The following is a 21,435-nucleotide window of genomic DNA, read 5'->3' as shown; positions in this document are numbered from 1 at the left end:
GTGTAAAGGATATCACCACATCGGCTCAGGAACACTTCAGAAACCCACTGTCGGTAACTACAGTTGGCAGTTACATCTGTAAGTGCAAGTTAAAACTCTACTATGCAAGGCGAAAACCGTTTATCAACAACACCCAGAAATGCCGTCGGCTTCGCTGGGCCTGAGCTCATCTAAGATGGACTGATACAAAGTGGAAAAGTGTTCTGTGGTCTGCCGAGTCCACATTTCAAATTGTTTTTGGAAACTGTGGACGTTGTGTCCTCCGGACCAAAGAGGAAAAGAACCATCCGGATTGTTATAGGCGCAAAGTTGAAAAGCCAGCATCTGTGATGGTATGGGGGTGTATTAGTGCCCAAGACATGGGTAACTTACACATCTGTGAAGGCACCATTAATGCTGAAAGGTACATACAGGTTTTGGAGCAACATATGTTGCCATCCAAGCAACGTTACTATGGACGCCCCTGCTTATTTCAGCAAGACAATGCCAAGCCACTTTATACATCAACGTAGCTTCATAGTAAAAGAGTGCGGGTACTAGACTGGCCTGCCTGTAGTCCAGACCTGTCTCCCATTGAAAATGTGTGGCGCATTATGAAGCCTAAAATACCACAATGGAGACCCCCGGACTGTTGAACAACTTAAGCTGTACATCAAGCAAGAATGGGAAAGAATTCCACCTGAGAAGCTTAAAAAATGTGTCTCCTCAGTTCCCAAACCTTTACTGAGTGTTGTTAAAAGGAAAGGCCATGTAACACAGTGGTGAACATGCCCTTTCCCAACTACTTTGGCACGTGTTGCAGCCATGAAATTCTAAGTTAATTATTATTTGCAAAAAAAAAAAAAAAAGTTTATGAGTTTGAACATCAAATATGTTGTCTTTGTAGTGCATTCAATTGAATATGGGTTGAAAATGATTTGCAAATCATTGTATTCCGTTTATATTTACATCTAACACAATTTCCCAACTCATATGGAAACGGGGTTTGTAGAATCACAGCTGACATTCGAAAGTTCTCTTGCCGCCTGAGAAGTGTTGTATCCGAAATAGCTGCAATCGCTTTCTCTTAAGGTATTCATGTGTGATTGGGACAAGCGGTAGGAAATGGATGGATGGATGGATTTCCACAAGCGTCTGTACAAGTAGAAGAAGGAGAAACACAGGCATGTCTGAATGACTCGCCTCCATCTTTCCAGTGGTTACCTCTGGTTGTTATGAAGCTGGCTGTGGCGCATTCTTTCTGATGTCACTTCCTGTGTGGGCGTGGTCTTTCTGACATCACTTCCTCTCCGAACTCAGTTTGTAAACGATCAATGAGTCCATACAAAGTTAAGTGCTGGAGATTCAAGAAATACACAGCGCACTTACCCATGTAAAATAGGTAGATATGGCCTAAATAGAACATCACTGAAGGCCAGGGTGGGAACCGCACGGCCTGCCACTGCGTTTTATCAATGTCTTGTGCCTGCCTGGAGAGAAAAACATATATATTCTTGACTTACATAGGAATTGTGAATGATAGGCTTAATTAAAAAAAAGTACAGTTCCCTTTTAATTATCTTGAAAAAGTTCAATTAAAAAAAGTGCAGTTCCCCTTTAATTATCTTGAAAAAGTTCAATTTAAAAAAGGGCATTTCCCCTTTAATTATCTTGAAAAAGTTCAATTTAAAAAAGGGCATTTCCCCTTTAATTATCTTGAAAAAGTTCAATTAAAAAAAGGAGCAGTTCCCCAATAATTATCTTGAAAAGGTTCAATTAAAAAAAAGTGCAGTTCCCCTTCAATTATCTTGAAAAAGTTCAATTTAAAAAAAAGGGCATTTCCCCTTTAATTATCTTTAAAAAGTTACATTTAAAAAAATGGCATTTCCCTTTTAACTATCTTGAAAAAGTTCAATTTGAAAAAGGGCATTTCCCTTTTAATTATCTTGAAAAAGTTCAATTACAAAAAGAGCAGTTACCCTTCAATTATCTTGAAAAGTTCAATTAAAAAAGGGCATTTCCCTTTTAATTATCTTGAAAAAGTTCAATAAAAAATTGTATTTCCCCTTTAATTATCTTGAAAAAGTTCAACAAAAAAAGTGCATTTCCTTTTAACTATCTTGAAAAAGTTCAATTAAAAAAAGGGCATTTCCCTTTTAATTATCTTGAAAAAGTTCAATTTAAAAAAAGGTGCAATTCCCCTTTAATTATCTTGAAAAAGATCAATTAAAAAAATGAATTTCCCTTTAATTATATTGTAAAAATTCAGTTTTAAAAAAGGGCATTTCCCCTTTAATTATGTTGAAAAGGTTAAATTAAAAACATGGCATTTCCCCTTTAATTATCTTGAAAAAGTTCAATAAAAAGGGCATTTTCCCTTTAATTATCTTGAAAAGGTTCAATTAAAAAAGGGCATTTCCCCTTTAATTATCTTAAAAAAGTTAAATTTAAAAAAGGGCATTTCCCTTTTAATTATCTTGAAAAAGTTCAATTTAAACAAGGGCATTTCCCTTTTAATTATCTTGAAAAAGTTCAATTACAATAAGAGCAGTTCCCCTTTAATTATCTTGAAAAAATTCAATTTAAAAAAAGGGCATTTCCCTTTAATTATATTGTAATAGTTAAATTTTTTAAAAGTGCAGTTCCCTTTTAATTATATTGAAAAGGTTTGATTTAAAAAAAGGAGCAGTTCCCCTTTAATTATCTTGAAAAAGTTAAATTAAAGAAAAGCGCAGTTCCCCTTTAATTATCTTGAAAAAGTTCAATTAAAGAAAAGCGCAGTTCCCCTTTAATTATCTTGAAAAAGTTAAATTAAAAAGGGCATTTCCCTTTTAATTATCTTGAAAAAGTTCAATTAAAAAAGGGCATTTCCCCTTTAATTATCTTGAAAAGGTTCAATTAAAAAAAGTGCAGTTCCCATTTAATTATCTTGAAAAAGTTCAATTAAAAAAGGAGCAGTTCCCCTTTAATTATCTTGAAACAGTTCAATTAAAAAAAGTGCAGTTCCCTTTTAATTATCTTGAAAAAGTTCAACAAAAAAAGTGCATTTCCCCTTTAATTATCTTGAAAAAGTTCAATTAAAAAAAGGGCATTGCCCCTTTAATTATCTTGAAAAAGTTCAACAAAAAAAAGTGCATTTCCCTTTAATTATATTGTAAAAGTTCAATTAAAAAAGTGCATTTCCCCTTTTAATTATCTTGAAAAAGTTCAATTAAAAAAATTGCAGTTCCCCTTTTATTATCTTGAAAAAGTTTAGTAAAAAAAAAAGGGTATTTCCCCTTTAATTATCTTGAAAAAGTTCAATTTAAAAAAAGGAGCAGTTCCCCTTTAATTATCTTGAAAAAGTTCAATTAAAGAAAAGCGCAGTTCCCCTTTAATTATCTTGAAAAAGTTCAACAAAAAAAGTGCATTTCCCTTTAATTATATTGTAAAAGTTACATTTTTAAAAAGGAGCAGTTCCCCTTTAATTATCTTGAAAACGTAAAATTTAAAAAAGGAGCAGTTCCCCTTTAATTATCTTGAAAAAGTTCAATTAAAAAAAGTGCGGTTCCCTTTTAATTATCTTGAAAAAGTTCAATTTAAAAAAGGGCATTTCCCCTTTAATTATCTTGAAAAGGTTCAATTAAAAAAAGTGCAGTTCCCCTTTAATTATCTTGAAAATGTTCAATTAAAAAAGGAGCAGTTCCCCTTTAATTATCTTGAAACAGTTCAATTAAAAAAAGTGCAGTTCCCTTCTAATTATCTTGAAAAAGTTATATAAAAAAAGAGCATTTCCCTTTTAATTATCTTGAAAAAGTTCAACTAAAAAATGGCATCCATCCATCCATCCGTTTTCTACCGCGTATTCCCTTCGGGGTCGCGGGGGGCGCTGGAGCCTATCTCAGCTACAATCGGGCGGAAGGCGGGGTACACCCTGGACAAGTCGCCACCTCATCGCAGGGCCTAAAAAATGGAATTTCCCCTTTAATTATCTTGAAAAAGTTCAATAAAAAATTGTATTTCCCCTTTAATTATCTTGAAAAAGTTCAACAAAAAAAGTGCATTTCCCTTTAATTATCTTGAAAAAGTTCAATTAAAAAAAGGGCATTTCCCTTTAATTATCTTGAAAAGGTTCAATAAAAAAATGGCATTTCCCCTTTATCTTGAAAAAGTTCAATTAAAAAAAGGAGCAGTTCCCCTTTAATTATCTTGAAAAGGTTCAATTAAGAAAAGGGCATTTCCTTGGCATCGGATCGACTCCCACCGTGTGCAGTATCGGCCTGACTGAGTGCAGGTGTGTCCGCATACCTCCCACTGCTCCCCGACGCGGAAGTGTTTCGGTCCACTTCGTCGACAATGGCTTCCACAAGCAAGTTGTGACAAGAAGTAGTGATTTCTACCTTATTATTTAGTCCTCCTCGCTTGCGGTCCCGATGTCGTCTCACGTCAACCCGAGCGCCCCGGCGGAGGGACTCGGCGAGAAGCTGCCCTTAAGCGGCAGCGCGGAGAAACTCACGCCGTCCACCGTCAACCGCATTCTGACAGAGTTCCTGGTGTATTTCATGCGGAGTATAGTGCTCTTCTACCCCGTCTACCTGACCGGCGCCCTGGGCCTCAGCATCAGCTGGGTGCTGCTGTGCATGCTGATGGTCACTTGGTGGAAGAGGAACCGCCAGTGGAAGGACAGCAGGGTCGGAACCGCCATCGACTTTGTGGACAACGAGACGCAGGTTGTGAGCGAGGAGATGAAGAAATCCCTGCAGATGGCGACATGGGTAATGTTTACTAACACGCTTGACCTTTCTCAGTCACGGTGGCGGTGATCAGAAAACACATTTATGTGGTCATTTTCATAGTATAATGAGCTTATTGGAACACATGACTTCATGTATTTGCATGGCGTACCAGACTTGGGCAGATCCTCAGACTAATCATGTTTTTGAACTGGAGCACCTCAACCACACCCACTCAGAGACATTTAAATAAACTACCTGGCTAAATTAAAAAAAAAGTTCACACATGTTTTATTTTTTAATTTTATTTTTTAATAAACCTTTATTTATACATTTCAACAATTACAAACTGTCAAAATTAGAATCCATGCAAAAGAAAATCATACGGGCCCTGTCATGGTCCAAGTTTAATGCCCCCACTCGACATCTATTCCATAATTATCATCTCTTAAGACTATATTTATCAAAATGCTTGTTTAACCTATCAAGTCATTTACAGGCTGAATCTTAGGCTCTGTAGCTTGGTTCCTACCATCCCCAGCATGCCCACAACACTCGTGACTTAGATCTGATATCAGGGAAACATCGTTTACTGGATTGTACCGCTCGAAGTGTTGTATGCAGGGGCCCAAATATTTGGAACCGGCTTAATGAGAGCCTCAAGATGCTGTATCCATTCTCCAACTTCAAAAAGAAACTGAAAACTTACCTATTAACCACCTATATTTAATGCCTCATGTGGGGTAGACTACTGTTGGGTTTTGCACGGTTGAATGAATGTATGTATGTATGTGTATGCTTGCTTTAGTACTATTATCTTGTGTTAATCATATAGCGTTGTTTTTCTGTTTTTTGTTGTTGTGCTTGCTACCATGTTTCATCATTCCATGTATATACTGTCCTCTGGACCCCCTGTCAAAAGCTTCTTCTAGCTTATTTGGGGGACCCTTTTACATACCAACATCTTTAAATGATGATATTCACTACTATTGTAATTGTTATATGGTATTGTGAATAAACTTGAACTTGGAAACGTGAATAAATGCGCTGAAGAAGAAAATAATAATCAACGTAAGTACAAAAACAGTACAAAACAGCACAAGGGGGTTGTAAATTCAAAGTAACTAAAATAGAATGCAAAATATATATATATATATATATACATATATATATATATATATATATATATATATATATATATATATATATATATATATATATATATATATATATATCCATCCATCCATCCATCCATCTTCTTCCGCTTATCCGAGGTCGGGTCGCGGGGGCAGCAGCCTAAGCAGGGAAGCCCAGATTCCCCTCTCCCCAGCCACTTCGTCCAGCTCTTCCTGTGGGACCCCGAAGCGTTCCCAGGCCAGCCGGGAGACATAGTCTTCCCAACGTGTCCTGGGTCTTCCCCGCGGCCTCCTACCGGTCGGACGTGCCCTAAACACCTCCCTAGGGAGGCGTTCGGGTGGCATCCTGACCAGATGCCCGAACCACCTCATCTGGCTCCTCTCGATGTGGAGGAGCAGCGGCTTTACTTTATATATATATACATATATATATATATATATATATACATATATATATATATATATATATATATATATATATATATATATATATATATATATATATATATATATATATATATATATATATATATATATATATATATATATACCGGTATATATATATATATATACAGGTAAAAGCCAGTAAATTAGAATATTTTGAAAAACTTGATTTATTTCAGTAATTGCATTCAAAAGGTGTAACTTGTACATTATATTTATTCATTGCACACAGACTGATGCATTCAAATGTTTATTTCATTTAATTTTGATGATTTGAAGTGGCAACAAATGAAAATCCAAAATTCCGTGTGTCACAAAATTAGAATATTACTTAAGGCTAATACAAAAAAGGGATTTTTAGAAATGTTGGCCAACTGAAAAGTATGAAAATGAAAAATATGAGCATGTACAATACTCAATACTTGGTTGGAGCTCCTTTTGCCTCAATTACTGCATTAATGCGGCGTGGCATGGAGTCGATGAGTTTCTGGCACTGCTCAGGTGTTATGAGAGCCCAGGTTGCTCTGATAGTGGCCTTCAACTCTTCTGCGTTTTTGGGTCTGGCATTCTGCATCTTCCTTTTCACAATACCCCACAGATTTTCTATGGGGCTAAGGTCAGGGGAGTTGGCGGGCCAATTTAGAACAGAAATACCATGGTCCGTAAACCAGGCACGGGTAGATTTTGCGCTGTGTGCAGGCGCCAAGTCCTGTTGGAACTTGAAATCTCCATCTCCATAGAGCAGGTCAGCAGCAGGAAGCATGAAGTGCTCTAAAACTTGCTGGTAGACGGCTGCGTTGACCCTGGATCTCAGGAAACAGAGTGGACCGACACCAGCAGATGACATGGCACCCCAAACCATCACTGATGGTGGAAACTTTACACTAGACTTCAGGCAACGTGGATCCTGTGCCTCTCCTGTCTTCCTCCAGACTCTGGGACCTCGATTTCCAAAGGAAATGCAAAATTTGCATGGTTGGGTGATGGTTTGGGGTGCCATGTCATCTGCTGGTGTTTGCACAAAAAACAGGTCGGGTATTGAGAAACTTACATTTATGAATATAAAACTTAGCCAATAGTATAATGAGGTTGCAAAGGTAAGATTCCTTTTCAAATTTTTTTTTCATGCAGCGTAAATCCTAATAGCAACTCTTTTAAAATAAAGCACACATTTGTCATGAATATTGTCCAGGATGAAGCGACAGATGCCCTGCCATAGTGATCGAGTGCTTTCACAAGTCCAAAACAGGTGGTAAACAGTCTCTGGATGCATTTTACATAAGGTGCAGGTGACATCAATGTCCTTCTTGTATCTAACCATCACAGTCTTTACAGGGTAATAACGATGAATGATTTTAAAAGATATCTCTTTGACTTTGTTGGTAAGTAAATATCTGTTAGGAAGGAAAGTTTGCACATAATATGCCAGAGGTATTTTTTATATATTACTGTATATAGCCCGGCCCCTGGCCAAACATTGTAGAGTAGACCCAAAGCGGCCCCCGGGTCAATTTATACCATTTTGGATTAAGGCTGTAAAATAGTTTAGTTTAGTCTTTATTTGAAGGGACAATGCACAGAAACATTAAGCTCAAAGACAGATAGATATGTTCTGTACCAGATTATAGCTAAATAGCTCATTTCCATCTGCAGTCCCTGGCTACCTAAATTAAAGGGATACAAAAATCATGCAATAAAATTTTGACAATAAAATCATACACCAGTATTAAGAAAAAAATCATAAAATGCCCTTTTATGGACACATACTTAATATACAATACAACCACACCTCATTTACATCATCACACAAAGACAATACATGCTCTTGTTCACATCTGTCATTATTTGTAAAAACAACCATGATTTTAACAGACACGCCTCACAAAAATGCGCTAATGGATAAATATAATACACATTAAGTTGACATGTCAAACAAGGTGCCCACCTTAGTGACCGTGTGAGCAGCTTTGATTGCTCCAAAGCCACTTTTTAAAGGGGAACATTATCACCAGACCTATGTAAGCGTCAATATATACCTTGATGTTGCAGAAAAAAGACCATATATTTTTTAACCGATTTCCGAACTCTAAATGGGTGAATTTTGGCGAATTAAACGCCTTTCTATTATTCGCTCTCGGAGCGATGACGTCACAACGTGACGTCACATCGGGAAGCAATCCGCCATTTTCTCAAACACATTACAAACACCAAGTCAAATCAGGTCTGTTATTTTCCGTTTTTTCGACTGTTTTCCGTACCTTGGAGACATCATGCCTCGTCGGTGTGTTGTCGGAGGGTGTAACAACACGAACAGGGACGGATTCAAGATGCACCAGTGGCCCAAAGATGCGAAAGTGGCAAGAAATTGGACGTTTGTTCCGCACACTTTACCGACGAAAGCTATGCTACGACAGAGATGGCAAGAATGTGTGGATATCCTGCGACACTCAAAGCAGATGCATTTCCAACTGGACTGAACAGATCAGCTTTCAGGAAAAGAGAGCGGATGAGGGTATGTCTACAGAATATATTAATTGATGAAAACTGGGCTGTCTGCACTCTCAAAGTGCATGTTGTTGCCAAATGTATATCATATGCTGTAAACCTAGTTCATAGTTGTTAGTTTCCTTTAATGCCAAACAAACACATACCAATCGTTGGTTAGAAGGCGATCGCCGAATTTGTCCTCACTTTCTCCCGTGTCGCTGGCTGTCGCGTCGTTTTCGTCAGTTTCGCTTGCATACGGTTCAAACGGATATGGCTCAATAGCTTCAGTTTCTTCTTCAATTTCGTTTTCGCTACCTGCCTCCACACTACAACCATCCGTTTCAATACATGCGTAATCTGTTGAATCGCTTAAGCCGCTGAAATCCGAGTCTGAATCCGAGCTAATGTCGCTATAATTTGCTGTTCTATCCGCCATGTTTGTTTGTATTGGCATCACTGTGTGACGTCACAGGAAAATGGACGGGTGTACAGTATATAACGATGGTTAAAATCAGGCACTTTGAAGCTTTTTTTAGGGATATTGCGTGATGGGTAAAATTTTGAAAAAAACTTCGGGGAAAAAAATAAGCCACTGGGAACTGATTTTTTATGGTTTTAACCCTTCTGAAATTGTGATAATGTTCCCCTTTAACTTCAATTGTGAATGAAGAGTAATCTGTTAGACTTTTCAAGTTTGTTGTGAGGTCGTTCCATTCCTTTGTATAACAAAATGTGGAAAAAGTGAAGCGCTGTGAATACTTTCTGGATGCACTGTATATGATTCATGAGAAAATCCATCTTTATTGTTATGTTTTGTGTTTTCAAAGATCCATTTCACTGACGTGGAGAAAGTCCATTGGTTAAACAAGGTACAGTATCAAAACACTCATTTTGGGTTTTCCAATCAATACTTTAAGCTTCAATTTTCATTTACCTCTGCTGTTATAGGTTAACATGTTGGTCAAACTTTTTTGGACTTGTGTTACATTGACTGGATGGATTCTAATATGAGAGGCTTCAATCTACGTCAACATTTGTGTCTGTGTGTGTGCATATCTGCTAAATGTTATGCATGACAGTAAAAGTTTAGAAATATACAATACCTACATTCCTGGACTGCTCTGTAACTTCCGAAGCAGAAAAGAAAAAGCTTTTTAAATCTCAAACTTATGAAGACATATCTGAGGTCCACAATGTATGTTGTGCAAATGCTCAGGAACGTCCCAAACACACACAAACCCCAAAACAAATAGAGTAAAAACAGAGCTCCTTCAATTGGTAACTCTATAATATTGTTTTAAAAAAGTTAGAAAAATACGGAAATGTTACCTTTTCACTTCGCCAACTTTTGAGATCTCTTTATAAATGACTAAATATGCAAGTGCTGGTGCATCAGCTTGCGCTATGTAAAATGTGTTTCATTGTGCATTTGTGTTTTAAGGCAATATTTACGTGCAGTAGCACAGGTTTGAAGTCTGACTAAAAGCACCAGTGTCATTATTATGAAAATCAATAATTACGCTTATTCCTTGCATACGTACACTTCTCTGGGTTTCCGGTCTGCCATCCTTCTCCTCGCACTCGTAGCTTTTTGAGGTCATTCCACTTCGAGGGAGGAACTTAGTCCTTTCCCACTACCTGACGAATAACTAGAACGTAGGGCTGGGCGACATGGCCTTTTATTAATATCTCGATATTTTCAGGCCATGTCACGATACATGATATATATCTCGATATTTTGCCTTAGCTTTGAGTTAACACTTGATGCATCTAATCACAGCAGTATGATGATTCTATGTGTCTACATTAAAACATTCTTGTTCATACTGCATTAATATATGCTCATTTTAAACTTTCATGCAGAGAAGGAAATCACAACTAAGTCAATTTACCAAAACTGTATTTATGAAACAGTTATTAAGCAGTGGCACAAACATTCATGTCATTTCAAAACAGAAAGTGCAAGATTGTCAGACATTTTAAAACAAGCTATTAGTGCACTTTTGTGACATATCAAAACAACACTAAATTAAAGTGCACTTTTTGTACAGAACGCCACTACAATAGTTTAAAACATATAACTTGCACTTTTGTGCGTGATGTCACACAATATATTTCAATAACTGTCAAATAAAAATTAGATGCATAACAGGAAATCAAATAGTGTATGTCCTTCGCTATGTGGTAGGTTCCTGCGGACGTTATCTCCTTCCGTTGTTGACTATTTTTTTCATACGGTGTTGATGTGGAAATGGAAGACGTCAGGCTCAATTGGGTCAGTGCTGGTTGCTTGGGCATTTTGTTGGTGTGGCACCGGCCGGAGATGTTGACATGCGGAGTTTCAAGCACTCCTTATTCTCTAGCGGGTGACTTTTCAACTGATGCTACAAATTAGTAATGCTGCTACTTTTTGTAGCAACGCTTTTGCAGCATACTTTACATATTACGGTTGTCTGTTCAACATCTTCCCGCTTGAAGCCAAACCACCGCCAGACGATGTTTTTCTTGGGAATTAATTCTTCTTCCTCCATTTGTTACCAGATTGGCACCCTCTCTCTCTCGTATTACCACTCGCACCACCTGCCACAGCTAACGTTACCCATGCCGCTACCTCTCTGCTCTGCGAGGGCGTATGACGTTGCACGCGCGATAGTATGTGACGTATGTAAGAAGGTGCGCTTGTTTTATGTCTCTGTGAGAAGGAGACACAAGAAAGAGTGAGAAAAGCCTTTAGTGTAATGCCCGCAACTAAAAGCCACTGCGTGAGAACGTATACTCGAATATCACGATATAGTCATTTTGTACATCGCACAGAGACAAACCCGCCCAACTAGAACGCCTCTTGATTGACATGAACACGCAAAACCAAGGGGGGAGAAAGGGTATTCAAATTGAGCCTTAGTCTAACGCCAGCCAAGAATGTTAGGATAATAACTAAATGGCGAACATTTATCCATGAAAATATGGAAAAGCTGCTGATGGTATGTTTTATGGCAAAGGAGCTAATACTGTAGAAGTCCACTCTCCAAGGTAAATGCTGCACAATATTATCACATTGCTTCATAAAACAACTTAGTAGAACATTATTTTGTATTGTTTTATGAAAAAAAGTCTCAAATTAAATTGATTTCAATGGGAGATTTGAGTTAAGAGCTCCGTCACAATTATTATTATTATTAGCCTTTATTTAACCAGGTAAAATCCCATTGAGATCAAAGATCTCTTTTCCAAGGGAGACCTGGCCAAGAGGGCAGCAGCAAGGTTACATTAAAAACAGTAAACAAATACATAAAACATCACATTTACAACATTAAAACTTGCTCACATGACACATGTGCATACAGACAAGGTAGACTGCAGTCCTTTCACAGAAGCTTTAAACTCATTCAACGTAACTAGGGTTTGAAGTTTAATATTCGATTGTAGGTTATTCCAAGCCTTCGGTGCTGAAAACCTAAATGCTTTCTTGCCCAGTTCAGTTCTTACTTTGGGGACGACAAATTGCAGAACATTCATTGAACGAAGATTCCAAAACCAGTTAAGCACCTAAGTTGAGGTACCGCTGTACGATGATTTTAAATTTCCCAGGGCTACACCCATAAAATAAACACAATTAATAGTTAATGGATTGTGCCAGAGGTCTTAATTTTTCTGTGTATTTATTTGGTGTCGTTCAAGGTCAGAATTAATTGTATTGCTGAAATTTCCAAGCATTACACTTCAGTCAAACCAACAACCAAATCAGGTTTACATATCATACCAAACGCTTGAGATAGTTGATTGATTTTTTTGAATGTTTTGGGTTTTTTTGTCAGCGTTTTCGTCATCTAATTTCTATGTATTGTGTCCTGTTTTTTTGTTAGTTTTTTTTTTTTTTCAAAATGAAATGAAAGCGAGTTATTGCTGCTTAGTGAAGCTTACTTCACGTCTTCTCATCCCATCTTTGTTAAGGTGCTGGAGCAGGCGTGGCCATTTTTCGGGATGTTCATGGAGAAGCTCCTTCGAGAAAACATTCAGTTGGCCGTCCAGCAATCCAGCTCGGAGCTCAAAACATTCACTTTTACCAAGATCCACTTAGGACACATAGTGAGTAGAAACTTGTTCTCCTCGAACCCAGGTTGAAATATTCCGGTGTTCATCCATTAGAGATAACGTGTGTTTCTTAATTCCAGCCGCCCCGAATTACCGGAATAAAAGCATTCACTCATGAAGTGGATCACAGGGAAGTGGTTCTGGACATGAATATCTGGTTGGTTTGACATATTCCTCACTTGTGTTTCGGGATGTAACAATATGAACGTTATTATCACGCTTATCAATGTGTGACCAAAATGATCACGACATTGTTGAATGTGCTCAAAAAGTACTTATACACAAGTTTTATTTAAAAAATAAAATAAACAGACACACAATATACAAAACCCAAAACCAGTGAAGTTGGCACGTTGTGTAAATTGTAAATAAAAACAGAATACGATGTTTCCAAAAACAATTTGAAATGTGGACTCGTCAGACCACAGAACACTTTTCCACTTTGCATCAGTCCATCTCAGATGAGCTCGGGCCCAGCGAAGCCGGCGGCGTTTCTGGGTGTTGTTGATAAATGGCTTTGGCTTTGCATAGTAGAGTTTTAACTTGCACTTACAAATGTAGCGACGGACTGTAGTTACTGACAGTGGTTTTCTGAAGTGTTTCTGAGCCCATGTGGTGATATCCGTTACACACAGATGTCACTTTTTGATGCGAGGGATCGAAGGTCACATGCATTCATTGTTGGTTTTTGGTGATTTCTCCAGATTCTCTGAACCTTTTGATGATATTATGGTCCGTAGATGGTGAAATCCCTAAATTCCTTGCAATAGCTTGTTGAGAAATGTTGTTCTTAAACTGTTCGACAATTTGCTCACGCATGTGTTCACAAAGTGGTGACCCTCGCCCCATCCTTGTTTGGGAATGACTGAGCATTTCATGGAAGCTGCTTTTATACCCAATCATGGCACCCACCTCTTCCCAATTAGCCTGTTCACCTGTGGGATGTTCCAAATAAGTGTTTGATGAGTATTCCTCAACTTTCTCTGTCTTTTTTGTCACTTGTGCCAGCTTTTTTGAAACATGTTGCAGGCATCAAATTCCAAATGAGGTAATATTTGCAAAAAATAACAAAGTTTTCCAGTTCGAACGTTAAGTATCTTGTCGGTGCAGTCTATTCAATTGAATGTCGGTTGAAAAGGATTTGCAAATCATTGTATTCTGTTTTTATTTAAGCATACGGCGGCGTAATAATTTCATCAACGCATCACAGCGTTTGCTAATTCCTTCAACAACAACAACAACAACACTACTACTCATGGCAGACTTTATGAGAGACAACAAAGACTACTGTAGGACAAATGATGATCCAGTACTTTACAATTTTGAGCCTGAATATAAGGAGGATGAGCTACAAGTTTTAGAAGCTAAGTGATAAGCAGATCCAGCAAGTAGTACTATTATTACCTGCTAAACAAAAAATGCAAACTATGAACATACTAATAACAATCACTTACTGTACAACATCTGCTCTCACTGGGATGCTGACTGATGGGATGTTTATATCTTCCCATTAAGATGAAGAATGAATCATTAGCCTCACAGGTAGAAAAAAAGGTGGACACAAACAAACATAATTTTGTGTCTCTCTTGCTATCTGAATGTCAAAGCTGACTAACTTCTCAGTTTATGGCTACAACCTTCTACTATCCAGGTGAGAGGCATGATGTATAATCTAGAATGAACTTTTACCAACTCAGAGGCGAAGCAGCAGCCCACCGAGTCAATATGTTAAAATAGCTGCATAAGCTAGTTAGCTCTCTGTGATCACAGTACAGCCAAAAGTAGTTCTTCTGCATTAGCGCTTATTATAACAATATAGCTAATAACATGTAAATGAAGTATTGTTGGTTTTTTTTTTAAAGGGCCTAATAGGCGCAATAGATGACTCCAATTAGCTGCATTGTTAGCTTCCTTGTACTTGCCATATATTACAAGTTATATTGCATTAAAAAAAAGAAACACATATGTGTTCTTGTCTTACGTAGAGATTGTGAATGACGGGCAACATTCCAATAAAGTGTAGTTACCCTTTAAAGAAGACATGTTGGGCGTAATGGATCTATATCCTTCCAACCCACCTTCTGTACGCAGGGGGGTTCAGCAGGTACTTAACCCGTGTTCCTCCCACGGGGTGGTTTAATGTCAGACTTTTCGACTACAAGGTTGCTAGACAAATCAGATTCCTTCGCATCTAACCGTCAAATCTTCGACTATTTGAAGAAAGCCAAAGTAAACTGAATTTAATAGGAAAAACATGAAATAAAAATGTATTTTCTGACAAGTTTAGATTGTGGTACAGTATGTCGGGAAAAACGTTAGTTTCTTGTTAGCATTTAAAATATCTAGCTAGCGTTTCCAAATAAATAGTATCAATGGTCCATGAGTTCATCAAAGTGCCGTTATTAAATTCAGTTTTACGATTATTTCTATTTAAAACATTAATACGAACCGCCTGGAGTTTTGCCAGTTTGTCATTATTAGGGTTAATTGTTACATCCCTGCAGTACTTGTGTGTGTGTGTGTGTGTGATTTTTTTTCAGATTCTTACAAGTTTGTTTCATTTTGCAGTTACGAGGGTGACGTGGACATTGATGCAGAGTTGAAGTCAGCAATTACAGCTGGTGTCAAGGGTCTCAAAGTAAACATCCCACCTGTCAATATGATAATATGATGTATTTCCACCTTAACCACGCATTAGAGCAAGCAGTTGCCTTACAGTATACAATGTACAGTACCGTCCAATGTTTCCCCTACTCTTAAATTAGAAAGAGTTTGAAATTAATGTAATGTTTTATGTACTGAAACCAGATCAATTCAAGGATAGCTTTTATATAAAGCAGATCTAGACATAGTTCTTTTGTCAAACAAAAAAAAACAACAATCCTTATCTTGTTTTAACAATTTACACATTTACAATTTCTCATCTGGTCTCTATTGCGTTTAATGATTTGTGGACTGATTTGGAGTCTTTCTATTATGAAAGTTTGTGAAAAGTGACTATGGCGCAGTATGCTTGTTAGGGCTGACGATCGTGATAATTTGAGATCGATCACAGTGATCAGCTGTCAGCATACATTAACAAGGGTTGTTAACGATAAACCGATGCGATTGGATAACCGGCTCGGTTAATTGAGTGTAGACACATAAACCGGTTATCGCGCCGAAGTCGAAATCAGTTGACATTTTTTTGTGTCTTTAAAACGACACCAGAGCCAGGGTTGTCCGCGAAAAGAGTCACGTGCTTGTTACGTTAATTACGTAACTGGAGACGAAAACAGATGTAGATGCATGGTCCAGGTGTCACGTGAGACTATCGATCAGTAGACAGTTTATCTTTAAAACAACGCAAGAGTCATGGTTGCCCGCCAAATAATTACCCACAAGATAGGTAACGTCAACACCGCGGACTGTCTCCGTGCTGTCCCGTCCGTCAATATTGTAACATCCCAAGTAGTGGCAGCTTAGACAGATTCCCAGTTTGTCTTTCTTAATTTCACAAAATGCAATGATCTTGTACAACGGGCTCAATCACTGTCTCTCTCTCTCTTTTCCGGCAATATTCAAAAGTTTTGAATATGGGTTAGGGTTAGGGTTAATATATATATACAATCATATATATATATGATTTAGCGATTAGGAGTGACAGATTGTTTGGTAAACGTATAGCATGTTCTATATGTTATAGTTATTTGAATGACTCTTACCATAATATGTTACGTTAACATACCAGGCACGTTCTCAGTTGGTTATTTATGCCTCATATAACGTACACTTACTCAGCCTGTTGTTCACTATTCTTTATTTATTTTAAATTGCCTTTCAAATGTCTATTCTTGGTGTTGGGTTTTATGAAATAAATTTCCCCCAAAAATGCGACTTATACTCCAGTGCGACTTATATATGTTTTTTTTCCTTCTTTATTATGCTTTTTCGGCCGGTGCGACTTATACTCCCAAAAATACGACATACGTTGCGAAACAAGTTATTTACCCAGTAAAATTCTGGAAATGTTTATTTACATACCTTAATTCTTTACAAACGGTGTTTGTAACACGGCAGTAAAATGGTTCTTCAAACAAAACAGAAGTCATCGTCATGGACCCACTAGCTGCGGAAGCTAGCTCTTCAGTCCACTAAACAGTCTCAATTACTCCACGGTGACGTTTTGGGGAATTTACTGAGGAATTTGTGAAACTGAAACAATACAAAATGATTGTAAGTTAATAATACCACAATAGCTTCATTACATATGAAATATGCATGAAAACAGTCCTACAGACATCACACATGGGACGGTTTAGTAAGTATGAGTCGTTTTAGTTAAATTGTGAAAGTTACAAATGTTGCTTAGAGGGATGAATGAAGAATCCTTTTGAGCAAAAACGCTATGGACGGTTTACTTTCGGTTCAAGGCAAAACAGGAAGTACATTTTTAATTTACAGCACCTGCAAAAGCCGTGTGAAAAACACTTTACTATTACTGCTAATGCTAGCTAGTTGGCTGTTGATCCGCTTCTTAAACATCTTCCTTGTTAAGTTAATGAAAACTTGACAGCTACCATGAGTTGATTAACGTGGACAAGTTGAAAAATGTATTCGGGTGTTACCATTTAATGGTCAATTGTACGTAATATGTACTGTACTGTGCAATCTACTAATAAAAGTTTCAATCAATCAAGCTTCTAAGACTATAGTTAGGCCATCAGTGTTAAAATAACTGATGCATATTTGTTACATTTATTCGTTTACAAATAAATGTACGGGAAACACTGCTGTGAATCTTTGCACATGTTTCTATTTGTGTTTAGATTATTAGCCCAATCCCTGACCCATACAAACACGCTCCAAATGTAACTACAGACAAGTAATCACATTACAGATGTGCACATGCAATTGTGTTAATGCATGTGTTTCAAATCTTCCAGCTCCAGGGGATGATCAGGGTCATTCTGGAGCCACTCGTTGGACAAGCACCATTAGTGGGAGGGGTCACCTTCTTTTTCATTCGCCGCCCTGTGAGTCCGTGCAGCCAAACGCGTAACACCTTCAAGTGTGCTGTTATCCAAGCTGAACCTCTTGTATGCTCTTTCAGGAACTTACAATCAACTGGACTGGCATGACCAACATTTTAGACAGCCCCGCTTTCAGGTGTGTTCTGACTTCTGTCTCAGCAGTTTTTATTTGGCCTAAGCCAGTGGTTCTCAAATGGGGGTACGCGTACCCCTGGGAGTACTTGAAGATATGCCAAGGGGTACGTGAGATTTTTTTTTAAATATTCTAAAAATAGCAACAATTCAAAAATCCTTTATAAATATAAATAAAAACTAGGGATGTCCGATAATGGCTTTTTGCCGATATCCGATATTCCGATATTGTCCAACTCTTTAATTACCGATACCAACCGATACCGATATCAACCGATATATGCAGTCGTGGAATTAACACATTATTATGCCTAATTTGGACAACCAGGTATGGTGAAGATAAGGTACTTTATACCAAAATTTATAAAATAAGATAAATAAATTAAAAACATTTTCTTGAATAAAAAAAGAAAGTAAAACAATACAAAAACAGTTACATAAAAACTAGTAATTAATGAAAATTAGTCAAATTAACTGTTAAAGGTTAGTACTATTAGTGGACCAGCAGCACGCACAATCATGTGTGCTTACAGACTGTATCCCTTGCAGACTGTATTGATGTATATTGATATATAATGTAGGAACCAGAATATTAATAACAGAAAGAAACAACCCTTTTGTGTGAATGAGTGTAAATGGGGGAGGGAGATTTTTTGGGTTGGTGCACTAATTGTAAGTGTATCTTGTGTGTTTCATGTTGATTTAATAAAGATTAAAAAAAAAAGATAAAAAACCACAAAAAAAACCCCGATACCGATAATAAAAAAACGATACCGATAATTTCCGATATTACATTTTAATGCATTTATTGGCCGATAATATCGGCAGGCCGATATTATCAGACATCTCTTATAAAAACCTATCTTTTTTCCCAAATAGTTCAAGAAAGACCACTACAAATGAGCAATATTTTTGCACTGTTATACAATTTAATAAATCAGAAACTGATGACATAGTGCTGTATTTTACTTCTTTATTTCTTTTTTTCAACCAAAAATGCTTTGCTCTGATTAGGGGGTACTTGAATTAAAAAAAAATTCACAGGGGGTACATCACTGAAAAAAGGTTGAGAACCACTGGCCTAAGCAATCACTGCGATCCATGTGCGTGTTTTGTAGCCCTCTCACCTCATCTGCATACTTTTAGCTCCTTGTCCGAGGGGACCATCATGGACATCATTGCCTCTCTCATGGTCTTGCCCAACCGCATGTGCTTTCCGCTCATTGACCAAGTGAAAGTGGACCAGATGAGGTTTCCACTGCCTCGTGTATGTTAGCAAAGCCAAAACATATACGTACGAAACAAAACCCAGAGGAATGACAGCAACTATTGAATGTGTTGTTGTTGTTATGCAGTGCAATGTTGAAGTTTAATCCAAGTCTGCTCTTCAGGGAGTGGTGAGAGTTCACTTACTGGAGGCCAGAAACCTGGTGGCCAAGGATACGTACATGTTGGGTTTGGTGAAGGGCAAGTCGGACCCCTATGCAAACCTTCGTGTCGGCGACCGAAGGGTCAAGAGCAAGACTGTCAAAGAGAATTTGAACCCGACATGGAATGAAGTCTATGAGGTAGAATAATACGTTCTTGCTTAATGAATTAGGGCTATAATTGAACAAGCTTAAGTTTATGTCGACAAACCCGCGTATGTCAACCAATTTAGCAAGTTTTGAGGCCTGTTTGAAAGAGGATTTCTGGCTTATCCAGGATACATTTGAGGATTAAGTCTGGATATGCAGTACGACCAAGCTAAGTAACTTCTTAGCAGGATCTTCACCATGGGTTTTTTTTATGCTCCTGAGCTAACCTGCTCGGGAGCAGGCTAGGTTCAAGGATACAAGTTTAGAGTAGGGCCGCAATAACTAATCGATTAAAATTGATTATAAAAATAGTTGGCGATTAATTTAGTCATCGATTCGTTGGATCTATGCTATGCACATGCGCAGAGGCAATATTTATTTATTTAAATTATTATTTTTTTTTTTTAATAAACCTTTATTTATAAAGAGCTAAGAAACAATAATCAAAATAAGTATGGTGCCATTATGCTGTTCTTTTTTCAATAAAATACTGGAAAGGATAGAAATGTAGTTTGTCTCTTTTATCCGATTATTAATCGATTAATCGAAGTAATAATCGACAGATTAATCGATTATCAAATTAATCGTTAGTTTCAGCCCTAGTTTAGAGCCAATACCAGTATCGCCCACAGACCAATAAGAGATCAGAGTCTATAAAGCAGGTCTATTCAACTGGAGGCCCGGGGACCAAATCCGGCCCAGGAATTACACCGGACCAGCCCCCCAAATTCAGTTCAGAACTGACTTACATATTTGCAAAAAATTCCTAAAAATAGTATAGCGCTTCTCTTTGTAAATCCATGTAACTCTGACAAAATTGATTGACCAAAAACAAATGTCCACTGCAGAGGAAGCTGGTTCTCGAAATAAAAAGGATAGTTGCTCACATAGTAGAGCAGTCGTCCAGAAACTTGAGGCTTCCTGGCACAAATCCTGCTGTTGCGCCCTTCGGCAAGGCACTTCACTCACCTTGCAGAAGAGATTTTACATTTCAGTAGGACTTTTTTGGGTAATCAAAGGTTTAAAAAAAGCTTAGCTTTTTAGAAATGTGGGCCCTCAAACAGTTTAGAATAATATCCCCGCTATAAAGCTCCGGTCCTGACCAATCAGTTGTCTGAAAATGACCTCACCGTTGATTGACAATCCTGTGGAGACCCACGCAGATACTAGAATTAAAAGCAAGGATTTGCCGACATCCAGCAAAACCCTTTTATTTTCTCTTTGAATTAAATGATGAAATTGTAGATTTTTGCCGGAATGACTGTCTAGTCTGTCCTAGCTTAGGGGTCATATGTTTACAATGACACAAAGATAAGTGCACTTACAGTGCTTATAAAAATGAAAGACAATTGTTTACATTTCTAAATGTTACTGTATATTTAAGTGTGCAACAATAATGTTTTTAAAAGATACTTAAAGCATTGCACTAATATGACATGATTACCCCTTTATGTGTTATTTTCATATTTCTTTATTTGCTCCCACGTTCGCCTGTTACCACCTGGCTGGAAACTGGAAGAATTGAACGGAACATAGAATAATGACCAATTAAACCACTAAAAAGTAGTAATATATTGCATAATGTGGCAAACCTATGCATTTATGTAGTCTGATTTTCTGCCAGCCTCCTTTCTTGCATTTATCAGCTGCAACCTTATTTCCTTTAACAAGTGGAATATATTTATATTATTTGTGCTTTATGTAATAGATTGTTCTTCCCACATGAACACAACTGCTCTGTTGTCGGTACATTGTTCCTGTTTGTGATCTGCTGCTAACCACGCCCCTATCACATGAACACACATCACAAGACTAGAAAGTCCTGATTTGACTAAGTTGTAATCCAGCTTCATAGTTCTGCTTA

General features: G+C 37.5%; 1 protein-coding gene across 1 annotated transcript in view; it reads left to right on the top strand.

The window, feature by feature from the left end:
* Positions 1-4,207: 4,207 nt before the first annotated feature.
* Positions 4,208-21,435, top strand: part of esyt3 (extended synaptotagmin-like protein 3) — a 52,854-nt gene continuing 35,626 nt past the window's right edge. Inside the window, exons 1-9 of the mRNA XM_061926535.2 lie at positions 4,208-4,733; positions 9,586-9,627; positions 12,710-12,844; positions 12,931-13,007; positions 15,419-15,488; positions 17,776-17,865; positions 17,943-17,998; positions 19,141-19,261; positions 19,386-19,562. Of these exons, the coding sequence (XP_061782519.1) occupies positions 4,392-4,733; positions 9,586-9,627; positions 12,710-12,844; positions 12,931-13,007; positions 15,419-15,488; positions 17,776-17,865; positions 17,943-17,998; positions 19,141-19,261; positions 19,386-19,562 (1,110 nt within the window). The 5' untranslated portion in view covers positions 4,208-4,391. The remainder of the gene's footprint in view (positions 4,734-9,585; positions 9,628-12,709; positions 12,845-12,930; positions 13,008-15,418; positions 15,489-17,775; positions 17,866-17,942; positions 17,999-19,140; positions 19,262-19,385; positions 19,563-21,435) is intronic.

Source organism: Nerophis lumbriciformis, linkage group LG31 (assembly GCF_033978685.3).
Source record: "Nerophis lumbriciformis linkage group LG31, RoL_Nlum_v2.1, whole genome shotgun sequence".
NCBI lineage: Eukaryota > Metazoa > Chordata > Actinopteri > Syngnathiformes > Syngnathidae > Nerophis > Nerophis lumbriciformis.
This window is presented reverse-complemented; position numbering and strand designations above follow the sequence as displayed.